The sequence below is a fragment of the Rattus norvegicus genome, chromosome 13, assembly GCF_036323735.1.
Source record: "Rattus norvegicus strain BN/NHsdMcwi chromosome 13, GRCr8, whole genome shotgun sequence".
In the NCBI taxonomy this organism is placed as follows: Eukaryota; Metazoa; Chordata; class Mammalia; order Rodentia; family Muridae; genus Rattus; species Rattus norvegicus.
The window spans coordinates 97,298,398-97,315,249 of record NC_086031.1 but is presented as its reverse complement, the minus strand read 5'-3'; the positions used below and the strand labels follow the sequence as shown (position 1 = coordinate 97,315,249).

General features: G+C 45.4%; 1 protein-coding gene across 11 annotated transcripts in view; it reads left to right on the top strand.

The window, feature by feature from the left end:
* Disp1 (dispatched RND transporter family member 1) overlaps positions 1–16,852 on the top strand; it is a 145,756-nt gene that overhangs the window by 83,080 nt on the left and 45,824 nt on the right. For 7 of the 11 annotated variants that reach the window (XM_039090573.2, NM_001415783.1, NM_001105983.2 and 4 more), the window contains one exon: positions 11,372–11,890. The exons of 2 other annotated variants lie outside the window; for them this stretch is intronic. In XM_039090573.2, the coding sequence (XP_038946501.1) occupies positions 11,372–11,890 (519 nt within the window). Of the gene's footprint in view, positions 1–11,371; positions 11,891–11,921; positions 15,786–16,852 lie in introns of those variants that run through there. 2 more of the 11 variants (XM_039090577.1, XM_063272176.1) reach the window with 2 other exon arrangements.

The window sequence follows — 16,852 nt, the reverse complement described above, 5'->3', positions numbered from 1 at the left end:
TCCCTGTTCTTCTCCTTCTGTCTTAACTGACCTGAGTCCTGGGGTTAGATCTGAGCATTCTCACAGTATGACCTTTAAAACGCAAATGCATGTGTTGGACAGCCTGAACATATACTGAACATTGTCTCTTAAAACATTGTAATTAGTGATCATACCCCAACATAGGAGATGAAGTTGAGGTAAGTGAAATGCTAGCTTTGAGAAACAGACCGGTTGTTCTCTTTGCCTTACTTTTCATTTTCTCATTTTTAGTCACTGCTAAGTAGGATCACTTAACACCAGCCTTCATATTTAAGTTATAAGAACACTCACAAGGAGCACAGTAGATGCTTTTCATGTGGATTGCTTAATAGAGATGCTTGCCTATTTAACAGAAAAATGTGTGTTTGTTACTTTTGCAGGCAAACAATCCCAAGTCAGCAGTAGATACTGTTACTGTACAGGAAAGCATGTGTCAGAACGCAGGATCATTTGTGTTGCTAATTTAAGTATTGAATAGGAAGATATTTATGAAAACTATACCCTGGCTTTACTAACAGTAAATATGTGGATCAAATTGAAAAAAGAACAAGCCCTTTATGAATTCACTGTTTTCCTAACCAGTTCTCAGAGTCCTTTCCTAAAAGGATGCCCTTAACAATGTTTCCTAAAAATACTTGAGTGATGTTCCCCAAGTTGCACAGTAAACTAAAAGATTCTTTTGAGACCTTCTGGGCCTTACTCTGCAGGGAAGGACCCATTTGGGACTAAGCCCTGGGACTTTGATTTCCTATGAGGAAAGTTCACAGATCAGCAGGGGGTGGGGGCCTGGTACAGACACTTAGCATTTGTAGGGGAACTTTCACTAATTCTCTGTAAACTCATTACTATTTAAATCACATAGTTTAAAATGCTTTCTGGCAAACAATTTTTGATGAAATGAAAAAAATTTTAAAATTTTTCACATACTTTAGTAAGACAATAAGTGAAAGACAGTTTTTCTTCTTGGCTTACCTCAAGGATGGGTATTTCCTCTGAGCTGATAAAAGTTTGAGGGTTTGCAGTATGTGAAGTGTTAAGCATCATGTGGTGTCTCTAGAGGGCTCAGTAACATGATCCTGTGTGACCAAGAAAAGCTGGGCAGGGGAGAGAGGCTGCCTTGCTGCAAGTTGAGTTTTCTTGAGAAAGAGTGTGTTCAGATGACCTAAAGACAAGGACTGTTAAATCCCATGGCTCCTACTAATGCCAGAATACACTGTAGTTCTTACTTGGAGGGGCATGAAGCCGGGAAGCAGCCTGGCATCTGGAGGCTGTGACACTAGAACCCTAGGGTGCTCAGAGTGTGACCAGAATCTCCCCCTTTCTCGGCGTAGACTTCGGGGACACCGCCTTCTGTGGGAGGAGCTGAAGACATCACTTTAGAAACTGACCAGTGTTGGGGATGTACTTTTGTCGAGGGTTAGATAAACGCATTAGTCCAAGTCCCTGTTTCCTAACCTGCCTTCCGAAGAGCCACAAGTCATGGAGACTGTGACGATGGGTTGTTTCAGGAATTCTGAAGTTGTCTCTCATTCACACTGAGGTCTAAACAAGGCTGCTCCGTACCATGTCCTTACTCCCACCCTTCCAATGCAAGCACCATCACCCAGAAAGCACGTAGATGGTGCGGGTGTTCTGCATTCTAACTTATGTGTCGCTCCGCCCTTAGATGTGCAGCACTGTCACATTTCCCGAAGTAATTTCTCAATGTTGAGTATTTTGAGTGACAGTTGTTGGATCCTCTTAAAAACTGGTGAACATCGATTATGTAAACTATGAATTGCTGCTTTGGCTGCATATTAGAATCACTTGAGAGCTTTAAAAAAAAAAACAAAAACTGACGGCTATACCATTATAGAATGAATGAAATTAGAACTGCTGGCCAGGAGTCTGTTTCTGTAATTAAAACAGATACATTACCAAAAGTGACCTGATGTGTGGCCGCGGTGGAGACTGTGGCAGCAAACTCACAGCCTTGCAAATACTTCGTGCACTCATTACATTCCCCTAAGACTTGTGATTTAAATGCGGACCTCCCCTGGGGTGGGAGTTAGGTAACTGCTTGGTCCTTCTTTTTCATCGCCATTGTTGGACATATCTGAGTTAGGAAGCATCTTTTGCTTTAGTTTACATAATTTTGGTTATATGGATTAACACAGTACTCTAGATGTACAGTTAACAAATAATTTAACCTCATCTGAACTACAGACTCAAAGATACGAGTCTCATCTCTCTCACACCATGAGTTTGAGAGGGTGCTGCGTGACGTGATCATTTCTGTGCCTGCCCAAGAACTGCTTTCATAATTGCGATATGGAGTGGAGCTCGTGAAGTATGTAGTAAGGTGTTCATGCTAAGAACGGTGCTGGCCGAGTCAGCATCCTTTGCCTCGGATGGGAAACCAGAAACCCCATTTTTACACTCCCGTGTATACCTGATGGCAAAGGACATAAACAGTGAAAGGATAATTTCTCTAAGCCTGAAATTGCCATTTCAGCTGTCTCCTGCACATGCCTTGAGATACACCCGTGCCTTGAGAACCAGTGCATCTTAGAAACGAAATTCAGCCTTTCTTCGGCTCGCTCTGTTGCATTTACTGTCTCTGAGATTCTTCAGCTTTTCCCAAGCTATTGTAAATGTGGGTAAAGTCTGGCCCTTCTTCTCCTGGTTCTTTAAGCTTTTATACATACTGTCAATACTTTTGTATAAAGATATGTAGCACTGATGGCTTATATTCTGTGCTGTCTTTAACAATGCACATTAAATATATAATCATAGTCAAAGAGGTTGTATAATGGTGAAACGCCTTGTACATTTCACTCTCAAAGGTGAATTCTCATTGAAAAAGGATATAATCCTTTCAGAGCTCCCGCATCTAAACCAGTTTGCCTTTTCATGGTGGGAAACACGCAGCTGCCAAAGAGGCCCTGAGGGGATGTCTCTGAGGGGATGTCTCTGAGGGGATGTCTCTGAGGGGATGTCTCTGAGGGGATGTCTCTGAGGGGATGTCTCTGAGGGGTGTCTCTGAGGGGATATCTCTGAGGGGATGTCTCTGGGACAAGTAGGCGGTGCGGGAAGACACCAAGAGCATGGGATGCAGGGAAACCAGCTTCAGATTTGCTGCAGCTTATGTTTATGGGGTAACAGCAACAGCACTCACTTTTATATGGTTCTTGGCAACAAATGGTGGTTAGCGCTTAGGTGGAGATGTGTGTGAACATTCTTATTGAAGGAGAGTTTAATGATAGAAAGTTTATGAACCAAAAAAAAAAAAGTTAATTTGTCTTAGAGGGTAAGAAGATCCCTGTGTCTACACTGGAATTACATTGTTTCAAAATTATCCAAAAAGTCGGCAAGATGGGTCAGTTGGCTTGGTTTCCATTCTAGCTAGTAATGCAGTGGAAGCTGGGTAACACCCTCTAATTCAGTAGATACCTCTCTGATACTCCTGAAAGCTGAATTGTAACTTTTTCAGCTATCTTGGGAAATACCGAGTTTAGAGGCTTTTTTATGTGGGTTTTCAGACAGAACGTTATGTCAGTTGTCTCTGGTGAGCCTGTAAATAGCAGTGGAGCCTGACATTTCCCCGGAGCCCTCTTGAGGGTGTGGAGAGCCTTGCCCTTAGAGTCTCTGGATTTACTCCCAGGCGTGTGATTTGGATGTAGCTTTAATACCATTGAACCTTAGTTTTCTCTCTAACGGGTTCAACTGTCCTCCTAGAGGTATTTTGAGAAAGTGATTCACACAGAATGATGACTTTTGAAAAGTTCACTAGTGCTTCATGAGAAAGCTCCTGGAGACAAAGCCAGGCTAGCTGCCTTCTAGAGCCTTCCTTCCTGAACAGGCGCTGTCTCTCAGAGTTCAGAGGAACCGCCTGTGTCCTCTCCACCACAGCACTGAGGACTGAGAGCAGCATGGAACTGGTGCCCAGAACCAAGGCCATCATTTCAGGGCAAGATCAGCCAGTGTCAGAGGAGTGGCTTCCAACCAAAACAAGAGTGATAGCGAACAGATACAAACACTTCCCAGTTTGCCTTATGTCCTTTGTGAAAAAACTTGAAGGCCATCCTCTACTTGGAGAAAAAGAGGCAAAGTAATTTATTGCTTATGTATGAGTTATTCAAAACCTGTCAAACTTTATCAAAATTGGACATAGCACAGTTTGGGAGAATTGATATAAGCCAGAATTAAACTTGATTATTAATTAGAACTTCTGTTAAAATGTCTTACTTTCTCTGCCCTATTTAGAGAGATGGTTCTTTATTTCTCTTTCTGCCCTTCTGTTCACCTTCCTTGCGGCAGGCGTCCCCTTGCCCTTACGTAGGCCTGGCACCTTTGCTGCCTCCCAGCCTCTCCATGGAGAATTCGTGCCAGGGACCAGCCCAGCACAGACAGGCTGCTGAGGCTGCCGCCCCTCCGGGTAGATGGTTCAGAACCTGTCTTTTAAGCACATCCCCAGCAGACCTAAGTTTGGAGGCCAACACTGGACTCTTTAATCCAGTGACTGTGCTCTAGGGAACACGGCTCTTCCGAAAATGTAATTGGTTACAGAATGGGCTGCAGTCACAACCATTGACCTGAGTGCGGTGAGGTCACAACCATTGGACCTGAGTATGGTGAGCCTGGGGAGGCAGCTGACTTAACATCAGCATCTGATGTCAGAAGGTGGGTCTGCAGAAGGCTGCCCGCCTTGGCTCCAGTCCTCCCTGCTCCAGCACTCACCATTGGTATCTGACTCAGTCAGCCTCCTGAGTATCTGTAGCAGGCTTTGTTGTGCAATGCAGACGAGGTCATGCCTTCCACATGTGTTCTCCTGGAGGCGATGCTGCCTGTGGAAGTGCTTTGGAAATACCACAGAAGCACTCTGTTGTGCTGCGGATGGCAAGGAAGGCGTTGTTCCTTCAGGCGGTGAGTCCTGTGTGTGTTGAGGATAGTGATGGCCTCACTAAGTGGTAATTGGGTCGCGTCTTTGCATCCTCTTTGACAGAGCGCTCAGATTACTGTGGCAGTTTTCTGGCCAGATTGGAAGTTGTGATTCTCAGTTTCAGGCTGCATGGTTCTTCATGTACTTCAGATGCCTTTGTGCTTCTGAGGCCGCGTGTATAATCCCATTGCAGCCTTTAAATGAAGTGTGTTACTAGCATAGTTGGGTGTATATTGTATTAGTGAATAAAATTTCATATTCAGACAGATCGTATCACAATTATATAATATGTTCAATTATGTGCTTTTGAAGTGTGAGTCTTTGTATTTTATAGGATGGAATTTTAAGCACACAAATTGTGATGTCCCCAAGCAACTGTATACACACACACACACACACACACACACACACACACACACACACACACTTTATTTTAACCACACAGACTGTTTTGTCATTTCTGAAACATCACACATGCAAGCTCTCTACCACTGAGCGACATTCCTGCCCTTAACTATACTGATTCTTTTTTTTTTCTTCATCTTTATTAACTTGGGTATTTCTTATTTACATGTCAAATGTTATTCCCTTTCCTGGTTTCCAGGCCAACATCCCCCTAACCCCTCTCCGTCCCCTTCTATTTCTTTGTTCCCTTCCCTATCCTCCCCCCATTACCACCCTACCCCCAACAATCACATTCACTGGGGGTCCAGCCTTGGCAGGACAAAGGGCTTCCTCTTCCACTGGTGCTCTTACTAGGTTATCCATTGCTACCTATGAGGTTGGAGCCCAGGGTCAGTTCATGTATAGTCTTGGGTAGTGGCTTAGTCCCTGGAAGCTCTCTCAAGCCCCTTCAGCTCTTTCAGTCCTTTCTCTGATTGCTTCAGCGGGGGTCCCCTTCTCAGTTCAGTGGTTTGTTGCTGGCATTCGCCTATGTATTTGCCATATTCCAGCTGTGTCTTTCAGGAGAGATATACATCCAGTTCCTGTCAGCCTGCACCTCTTTGCTTCATCCATCTTATCTAGTTTGGTGGCTGTATATGTATGTACCACATGTAGGGCAGGCTCTGAATGGGCGTTCCTTCAGTCTCTGTTCTAAACTTGGCCTCCCTATTCCCTCCCAAGGGTATTCTTGTTCCCCTTTTAAAGAAGGAGTGAAGCATCCACATTTTCATCATCCTTCTTGAGTTTCATGTGTTCTGTGGGTAATTCGAGCATTTGTGCTAATATCCACTTATCGATGAGTGCATAGCATGTGTGTTTTTCTGTGATTGGGTTACCTCACTCAGGATGATATTTTCCAGTTCCATCCATTTGCCTATGAATTTCATAAAGTCATTGTTTTTGATAGCTGAGTAGTATTCCATTGTGTAAATGTACCACATTTTCTGTATCTATTCCTCTATTGAAGGGCATCTGAGCTCTTTCCAGCTTCTGGCTACTATGAACATAGTGGAGCATGTGTCTTTGTTATATGTTGGAGCATCTTTTGGGTATATGCCCAAGAGAGGTATAGCTGGGTCCTCAGGTAGTTCAATGTCCAATTTTCTGAGGAACCTCCAGACTGATTTCCAGAATGGTTGTACCAGTCTGCAATCCCATCATCAATGGAGGAGTGTTCCTCTTTCTCCACATCCTCACCAGCATCTGCTGTCACCAGAGTTTTTGATCTTAGCCATTCTGACTGGTGTGAGGTGGAATCTCAGGGTTGTTTTGATTTGCATTTCCCTGATGACTAAGGATGTTGAACATGTTGATGCTTCTCAGCCATTCGGCATTCCTCAGCTGAACCACGCTGATTCTTAACAGAATAGCTGTCTGCAGATAACTGTTTGCATGTGATAGTGTCCACAGCCTTCTCCCATCCACTGCACCCAGATCTAAACCACCGGTTTGGGGGTTTGGTTTGTGTTCTGTGCCTTTGTATGTCTGTTTGAGACAGGATCTGGCTGTGTCAGAATGAATCCAATGCACCATTCCCCTGCCTCAGCCCCAAGTTCTAGGATTCTAGATATGTAACCATCTTGCCAGGGTGACCCTTCTTTCCTGTTGTATGTAATAACTAACAAGATGTGGCAGAATTTGAGCGTCTGTTGTTGATTGTAAATTAGGTTGTTTTCAGTTTTCACCTTTAGAGTGTTGTAGCCAAGCCCCTGATGATATGCATGTCATCCATATATATCTGCACATACATTAGTCATATGTATCTGAAATGTCACCCTAATAAAATTGTAGGCCAGACGATAAACATATTTCACATTTTGATAAGTAGTGCCTTAGAAAAGCATATCACTTTTCATTTCAAACAAACTTAAGAGGAAAGCAAGACTTTGAGACAGGGAGACCGGGGTACTTTGAGCGAGCTTCTCAGTTTGTGGCTGGTAGAATTAGCTTTAAAGCTCACCCTTACCCTTGCTATGTATTTTCAGTCATAGATCTCTCAGTTGCCATCTTAGAACACAGTCTGCGCTTTAACACTAGGGAGTGGAACATTCCGTATCTTTTCTTATTTAAATCACCCCAACATGACAAGTGCTCCTGGGCAAGTCGGGGTGGGCGTGAGCAGTGGCTTTGATGAATTGATATTGGCAGATCAGATTCCTGCAGCCTGAGAAGGGGTGCTGGGGTGGGGTGGGGGAGCGAGAGGGAGGGAGGCTGGGTGGGGAGAGAGCCTTCTGGGGATACACTCTGAAGAGAGCTTCACTGTAAGTTTTTCTTTATGTTTGACTCAAAGCCGGCCTTGAGTGCCACAGTAAACACGGTTGTCCTTGCATCATTTATCGTCACACGGTGGCTCTTAGCACGTGTGAGTCACAGGGAAAACAGTTAACGTGTTCTGGAGTCTCCTTGTGTAGGACTGCTTGCTGTATTTTTCCTTCCTCTGCCCTTTATGCTTTGCTCTCAGTTGCCCTGCATCCTAGGATTAGACCATCTCTAAATCCCTGCTTGCCTCTGGTCTCCCTCAGTGTGGGCTTTGGTGTCAGCCCCTGACTTCACATTGAGGCCTTGCTGTTTTAGTCTTCTGAAGCCCTATACCAATACAGCTACTGAGCCTAGGTAAGCCATTGGCCTTTCTTCACACAGTTGTTTTGGTTTTGCTTTGTCTGTCTGTGTTTAATTTATTTATGATCCAATTGGTTGTTTCCATTTTACGACTATGATTAAAGAGGCCAAATCCGAGAAGGCACCTGCCATTTCTCTAACTGCAATCAGTAGTCTGAGTTCATATTACTCTGTACTACCCACCAGTGCCTGCTTCATTGCAAGTAATCTCCAGGTTATTAAACAAGTTGCATTTCTTTTTTTTTTTTTTGGCATCAGCTAAACATTTTTTTTTTTTATTAACTTGAGTATTTCTTATATACATTTCGAGTGTTATTCCCTTTCCCGGTTTCCGGGCAAACATCCCCCTCCCCCCTCCCCTTCCTTATGGGTGTTCCCCTCCCAACCCTCCCCCCATTGCCGCCCTCCCCCCCACAGTCTAGTTCACTGGGGGTTCAGTCTTAGCAGGACCCAGGGCTTCCCCTTCCACTGGTGCTCTTACTAGGATATTCATTGCTACCTATGAGGTCAGAGTCCAGGGTCAGTCCATGTATAGTCTTTAGGTAGTGGCTTAGTCCCTGGAAGCTCTGGTTGCTTGGCATTGTTGTTCATATGGGGTCTCGAGCCCCTTCAAGCTCTTCCAGTTCTTTCTCTGATTCCTTCAACGGGGGTCCTATTCTCAGTTCAGTGGCTTGCTGCTGGCTGCATTTCTTTTTTTTTTTTTTCTTTTTTTTTTTTTCTATTCTTTTTTTCGGAGCTGGGCACCGAACCCAGGGCCTTGCACTTGCTAGGCAAGCGCTCTACCACTGAGCCAAATCCCCAACCCCACAAGTTGCATTTCTAAACAGCATTTGTAAAGCTGCGTTTTATCACGGCGAGGGGAAGAAGTTATTTGGTAGAATAAAGTGTGTGTGCCAGCATACACTGACACTGTCAGCTCTCCAGCGACAGACGGTGCCTTAGAACTAGAGTAAAGGACTATGATTGCTGTGCTTCTGGCTATAGAGAAAGATAAACATTTCCCCTGAAGACGAGGAGAGTTAATTAGAAAAAAACTGGATGAAAATCAGAGAATCTAAAGACAATTTTAGGGTACTCTAGAGGGCATTATAAGTTGATGTCAAGCTGTCTTGGGCCCGTTTTACTTTTGAACTGTTTACTTTAGAACTTACTTTAGGTGCTTGTTTCCCATCCAGTAGCTATGCTGGTAGATAATAGGATTAACTAGTCAGTAGGATTGATTGCATTCAATGTGGAAAAAAAAAAAAAAAGAGCATTTCAGGTGCCATCTCAGCCTGGTGTGATTGAAAACCAGTGAGCAAACCAGTCCTGTCCTGCTGCACCTGTCAGCCAGCTCAGAGGTGCCTTTGTTAGGGTGGCTCTGCAGAGGCTGGAGGGCAGCTGGGAAAGTGAAGGCTTTTTCTGAGCGTTCCCTCAAGACCTTACCTGGTGACTGCTCCCCACACTACAGTTCCACATGCTGAATTCCAGCCAATGTTCTAAAAGGCTAAGTTTCTTTAATGTTCTTTATGCTCTGTTCATTTGGAAACATTCCCAATCACCCCATCTTTCTGTTAACAGTAAGTATGAGGCTGTGTTCTTCCCCAGTGGGAAAGTCAGTGGCCATCAGGGAGATGGCGGGAGTCTGGTGGTGCCCAGCCACTTAGCTCTGGCCAGTCACCTTAGCCTGATCTGCTTTGCTCTCTTTGAGTGAGGTACCCTGAGTTCACGTTGTTTTGTGTTGGGGATACTATATCAGTGCTTAGACCAGCTGTTTTTATCCAAGAGTGATTATATGATGGAGAGAGCCACTTCCCGTACCATAAATAAAACTCTCAGTGGCCTGTAGAAAAAGAGGATGGGGCCGGCAGACGTGTGTTTATGTGTATATGGTTTAAAATATTTTATTTTTCTCCCAAAACAATTTGTAAAGGCAGTTTTGATTTGTAATTAATTTCTTTGTGGTGTTTATTTAGCTGAGTTTATGCATGGATGCAGAGAGTTTTTTTTTTCTTTTCTTTTCTTTTTTTCGTAGCTGGGGACCGAACCCAGGGCCTTGTGCTTGCTAGGCAAGCGCTCTACCACTGAGCTAAATCCCCAACCCCACAGAGAGAGTTTTTATCTGAAAGATAAGTATTAAACTAATGATGCTAAATTTGCATCAGAGCATGCCGAGTAGCCTGTGGGTACCAATATCTAGATGGGAGCTTTTGTGTTCCAGTGGTGGGGTCTGCTCAGAGCTGCCTATGCTGAGCTGATGCAGTGGGTGAAAACGGGACAGCACCCTTGTACCTGGGAGACCCAGGTTACATAGTGCACACCAATGGAAAAGGGGTTACATCTCTTGATGCTTGTATATATCCAGAGGGGCAGGAGAAAGATTTCTCTAGAAGCCACATCAAAAGGTTAGGGATGTAAAGGAGTCCATGTGCATGGTGAATAGTCAGTGGCATTCCATGACTGTTCTTTTTTTTTGGTTCTATTTTTCGGAGCTGGGGACCGAACCCAGGGCCTTGCGCTTCCTAGGCAAGCGCTCTACCACTGAGCTAAATCCCCAACCCCCCATGACTGTTCTTATAGTAAATCCCTAGATTTTGTTTCTGAGTACATTGCTAAAATGGGCTGGGTGGTTAATATTGCTTGGCAGTGAGGTGTCAGGTTGTCTGGTTTTGTGTCGCATGCTGACTGAACAAAGGTGTTCGTAGTTCTGTGAGCATGTGTGGGTTTTCCTGTATAGTGAAGGCCTGGGCGAAGGAGGGGAAAAAATCTAAGAAAATTTAATGTGAAACAAACCTCATCCACAATTCATTTTTCTTATGCAAATGTTACTATGTACAACATAGAAAGTGAATTCATGGGCACCTTTTACAGTGTGCCTAAAGGGAAAAAAACTTTCATGTCTGATAATCTGTGTCTTAAGATTTTTTAGCTAACTAATTTTAATTTCAATAGGCTTTTTCATACTCTGGGATTTTAGTGACTTAGATAAAAAAATTCTTAAATTGTTGGCATTATTCTAAGACATAAACCAGCCTCAGAAGTACTTAGTTATCTTAGCACACACAGCTCTTTGCCTTCGACGTCACCCCTCATTTTGCCAGCACTCCTGAATCAGAAGCCCTAAGCACTGCTGTGGGAAAGCTGAGGTGCCATTGCTGTTCTCCTTTCTCTTTCCGGAGGAAGAGACTGCAGGCCCTGAGGAGAGGAGGGTAGAGACAGGACAGAGGAAACGTGAAGGAGTGGGGTGGGCTCGGTGTAGACAGCGGCTCGTAACTCCTGCAGGAGCACTCATTCCCAGGAGCTGTGTTTACGGGTCTGACATGTCCTCCTTATTTATGCTTCCTGCCCGTTTGGAACTGGATAGCTTTATATCTCTGTCATTTCTAGGACCAAGAACTCGGGCATGGCTGTGATCAGCGGAAGTGATTCTGTGCTTCTGAGCAATGGCAGCATCTCCACCAGCACTACCAACCCTAGTCCCCTCACCCCCAGTGATGGAGACCTCACAGCTCAGCAGCTCGCACCCAGAGAAACCCCGAGGACAAAAGCAAGTCCAAATGGATGCCTGCAACTTAATGGCACAGTTAAGTCATCCTTTCTGCCTTTAGACAACCAAAGAACGCCTCAGACAGCTCTGTGCTGCCACCCTTGTCCATACCATCACCCTGTGACCAGCCATACCAGTCACCAAGAGTGCCATCCTGAGGCTGGCCTTGCAGCATCCTCCGCTTTGACCTCGGGTTGCATACAGCCACATTCCGAATACTCTGCCTCTCTGTGTCCAAACCATTCACCTGTGTATCAGGCTGCGCACTGCCGTCAGCCCTCGCCATCTCTCTGCCTTCATCACCCGTGGCCTGACCATTTCCAGCACCAGCCTGTACGGCAGCACCTGGCCATCATCGGGTGAGTACACTGGGGTGTCTTGTTGGCCTTCACCTAAAACGGATCTCATGAATGGGACAACTTCTACTCATTTCTCCAGAAGAAACGGAGAAATGGTTAGGGAAAAAACTCATATAGACATTTATTTTGTGAACTGTATGAAGCCCACTACAGTATAATTGAAATAATATGTTTGTGTTATCCATTGACTTTCTGTATGTGTGTCTGTGTGTGTGGTGTACATACATGTATGTGACTTGTGTGTGTAGCCCAAGGCTGGTGTCAACTGTCTTTCTCAGTTTCTGTCTACCTTATGTATTGAGGCAGGCTAGGAGTCCCAGATGGATTTACGTTTAACAAAAAGTTTTATAGCTAGCAACTTTTGTTTCTATGCATACGAGTTGTGCTTGTGGTGAAGTTACCCACACAGGAGTCTCTGTTTTGTGTTGTTAGCAGTGGCCGGCCTGTATGAAAAGAAGCTAAAATTGCTTGCATCCTTGTGATTATATGTGTCCGTGCTCAGTTTCTGTTCGTGGGGTCTGAGTGACTGTATAGTATACTACATCAGAGGAAGTAGCGTGCTTCCTTAGCAACGGACCTATAATGCATTTGGGACTCTGACCATTTCACACCCAGTAGCCTGAGAAGTGGCGTAAGAATTGCCGTCACTGTCAGTCCTTCCTTCTGCAGCCTCGACCCCCTTCTTTGATACATGCTTCTCAGTAGTACTTGATAATCACTGCAGGAGAACTAAGTACTTTGTGACACAGCACTAGGGTGTGATTTTAGGTGGTAACCTTTGATAAGCCAGAAAGACAGCACATTCCCTTTTCGGTCATGGTGTTCTTCCCACGTGCGCACAGGGCATAAGGTGCACTTTGATCAGATTCTCAGAGGCACATACTAGTGTCCACAAGAGTGGTGTGCAATGTCTATCACTGCAGACAATGCCCCTGTGCCTCCATCAGCCCTTGCCTCTCACTGCCGTACAAACCATGGCTGTTCTGTTACTGTCCTCTGGACCTACGTGTGCACACGATCATGCTGCGTTCATTCCTTCATGTCTGACAAATTTTGCTCAGCTTATCATCTCAAAGATGTATGTAATTGTTTACACTATTGTTCTTACTGCAGACTAGTGATCCACTGTGCACATGCTGCAGGCTCCTGTCCATTAGGAGCTAGGTCCAGTCTGGGAGTCCACCTTTGTCAGGTTCTGCAGATTGTCAAGACTGGCTAGTCTTGGCTCAGGGTGGAAAGGGCAGAGCTGTGTGAAAGGGTGAAGAGCTAGTGTGGGGAGGAGAGTGCTCTGCAGTGTTTCTGTGGACTCTGAGTATACTTCTATGTCAGATGTGAGAGCCTCAGTGTTCTAGAAGTGTATGGAACCCCCCAAGGCTAGGGCTTACATGATTTGTCTTAACCCCTCTGGGCTGCATAATCGGGTTTGGACCCTTCCCATGCTGAATTAAGCTCTGTAACTAGTAGATCTAAAGCGTCACTCATAAGTACTTACATGAGTGAGTCATCAATTATATACATGGCTGTAGAGTGTGAGGTGAGCCAGCCAGTTACACACACTGAAGCTGTTGAAGCTGAACTCCATATAATAAGTCTGAAAGCTTTAAAACTCTGGGCAAATAACCAGTGCTTTCAGTGTGCCAGGTTGTGCCAAGAGTTTCTGGATTTTACTTAGCATTTGTTCATGACCTAATTCAAAAGGAATGGAAGTCCTGTGTGCACTGCGAGTGTGATGTCCTGTGTGTACTGTGAGTGTGATGTCCTGTATGCACTGTGAGTGTGATGTCCTGTGTGCACTGTGAGTGGGAAGTCCTGTGTGCACTGTGAGTGTGATGTCCTGTATGCACTGTGAGTGTGATGTCCTGTGTGCACTGTGAGTGGGAAGTCCTGTGTGCACTGTGAGTGTGATGTCCTGTGTGCACTGCGAGTGTGATGTCCTGTGTGCACTGAGTGTGATGTCCTGTGTGCACTGTGAGTGTGATGTCCTGTGTGCACTGAGTGTGAAGTCCTGTGTGCACTGTGAGTGTGATGTCCTGTGTGCACTGTGAGTGTGATGTCCTGTGTGCACTGTGAGTGGGAAGTCCTGTGTGCACTGTGAGTGTGATGTCCTGTGTGCACTGTGAGTGGGAAGTCCTGTGTGCACTGTGAGTGTGATGTCCTGTGTGCACTGTGAGTGGGAAGTCCTGTGTGCACTGTGAGTGTGATGTCCTGTGTGCACTGTGAGTGTGATGTCCTGTGTGCACTGTGAGTGTGATGTCCTGTGTGCACTGTGAGTGGGAAGTCCTGTGTGCACTGAGTGGGAAGTCATTGAAACTCAAGCTGATAGTGAGTGTCTGAACCCGCCTCTGCCTGTGGTTGGCACCGAGGATCTTACAACCCTGGGGACTTACTGCAGATAGTGTAGGGCCCTGGGTGCCTGGGTTCCTAGAGTCCCTGTGGATTTGCCTTTAGAACTTAATTGCAGAGTAATGCAGACCTAGCTGGTTTCCTGGGCTGAAGATGCCGTCCATATTTTATACCTTATTCTACTTCGAGAACAGTCCCACAGATCGTCTGCATCTGGTTACACACATAATCAGTAATGTGTGTGAGGTACTCGTGTGTGCCACACCAAAGGTGTCCTTCTGAACAGAGTAAGATCGCTTTTCTGCCTTCACCAAGTCTTGAACTACTTGAAAGGTAAATCAGATAAACAGCTCCAGTATTGTGGTAAATCCCACCACAAAGGGGCACATGGTACTGAGGATGCCTCACACTGGTAGAGAGAGAGAAGAGGTCATAGCCTTGCAGATAGCAGGAACAGACATGTATAGAGCTGCAGCATGGTATGAGCCCAGCCCAGCACAACTGAGCATCACTGGACTGTAGAGAGGAGTTGTAAGAGGAGAGGTGAACTGGGTCCAAGTCCTGAAGGGAACTGCAAACCAAGGCTTTCTGGGCTTTATTCTGAAGAGTTGGTGTGTGTGTGTGTGTGTGTGTGTGTGTGTGTGTGTGTGTGTGTGTGTTCTCTGTCTTTCTGTTTCTGTGTGTGTGCATGTGTGTGTAAGATAAGAATTGCACAAAATACCATTTTAGCCATTTTGAGTGAATGTTCAGTTAAGTAGCATTAAATACATTCATGTTACTGAACAAGCACTGTGGCTACCCAAGTCCAGAAGATCCTCATCTTCCCATCCTGAACTCTGTACCCATTAAGCACCAGCCTCACTATCCCCTTCTCTCCTGCCCCTGACAGTCACCATTGGACCTTCTCCCTCCAGGGAGTGTTGTACGTACTCATATATGAGAGATCACACAGCATTGGTCTACTTGTGACTGGTTCCTTTCACTTACTCAACAGAGTCACTTTGTTTATGCATTCTTCTGTTCATGGACACTTCCTTTTGACCAGTGTGGAGTGTGGGCGTACTGGAACCCCTGCTGTCAGTTGTGTGGGGTCTCTAACCACACCCGAGGTGGGATTGCAGGGCCCCATGCTGATCTTTCCCAGTGCTTACACCATTGGCATTCCCACCAGCAGTGCAGAGTTCAGGGCTTTATGTCCTTGCCAGCCATGTTATTTTACCTGTTTTGTTTTGAGAGGAGCCATCTACTGGGTGCAGTATCGCAGGTAAGAATCATAGTGTGCTTTACAGAGAACAGATTGAATTGGGCCTGGACTACGGGGATAAGAAGACAGCATTAGACAGGATTGGTGGTGACTTGAAGTAGGATTTAGAAAGAAGTCAGTTCTAGAGGGAGTAGATTATTGTCTCCAGTGATTGATTACATTGGAGTGTAATGGATTTCTATTTTCTGAGGGGATAGGTAAATGGTGATACGAGTCACAGAGATGCAGAAGAGAGGAAGGGCTCTGAGTAAGCGGCAGAGCCTGCAGTGTCCAGTGGCCTGGGATTTGGTGAGACATGGTTTTTGTTTTTTTGGGTTTTTTGGGGGGGGGGGGTTTTTTTTTTTGGAGCTGGGAACCGAACCCAGGGCCTTGTGCTTGCTAGACAAGCGCTCTACCACTGAGCTAAATCCCCAACAAGACATGGTTTTAATGCAGGTATAGGACTGGGACAGTAACAGTGAAAGACTGACATCAGGGACTAGAGAGAGGGCTCAGCAATTCAGAGTGCTCCTTGCTCTTCCAGAAGGCCCGAGATCAGATTTCAGCACCCACGTCAGAGAGCTCATGGCTGCCTATAACTATATCTCCAGGGGATCCAGACGCTCTTCTGACTGCATGAGTATCTGTATGCACACACAAACATATGTACACACACATAAAAATAAAACGAAAGAGAAAAAGTGATTGTCCCTTGAGTTCCCCTGAAAGTATGACGATGCTTGGTAACACACAGCAGTGACACTGAGGACATAGTGCTGTTAGGGGCTATCTCAAAAGACCTCAGGCTAGCAGGTGTTTATAATAGCATTCTACTGTGGCATGACAAGGCACTGAGCCAGGCACTACCTCCTCTTCTCAGCCAGTGAGCTGTCCACAAAGCCCCTGTGAGCAGTAGACCTGCTTCATAAGGTTCTGAAATAAGACTGCCTTTATCAGTTCTCCTACCCTGCCCTTTCAGGGTTGTCTTAGAGGCTGATCTCCTGCAGGGGCTCTTTGCACTTCTAAGCCTTTGCTGTATCTTACGTTGCCACTTAGCAATCCATGAAGTGTTACTCAGTATCTGAGGTGTGTTCATGACTTGACGCTTTCCTAAAGGGTATCTTGAAGGTTGATAGTGAAGTACAGAGATGGCGGTGCCTGAGGGCTCCTGATTGTTAGCAAGGCTTGCATCTGTGCTACAGGTCAACCCTCAGGCTGCATACTTTGTCTTATTTGTAACTTTTTTATTCATAAAGTACTTAAGCCATGCGAATATTTTCAGAGGTTGGTCAAACAGACGATGTAACTTTAGCCCTGCCCACTTGCTACCTACGTGAAGCTGTCTGTCTTCCTGCGTCTTCCCCTTCCACAGCCCA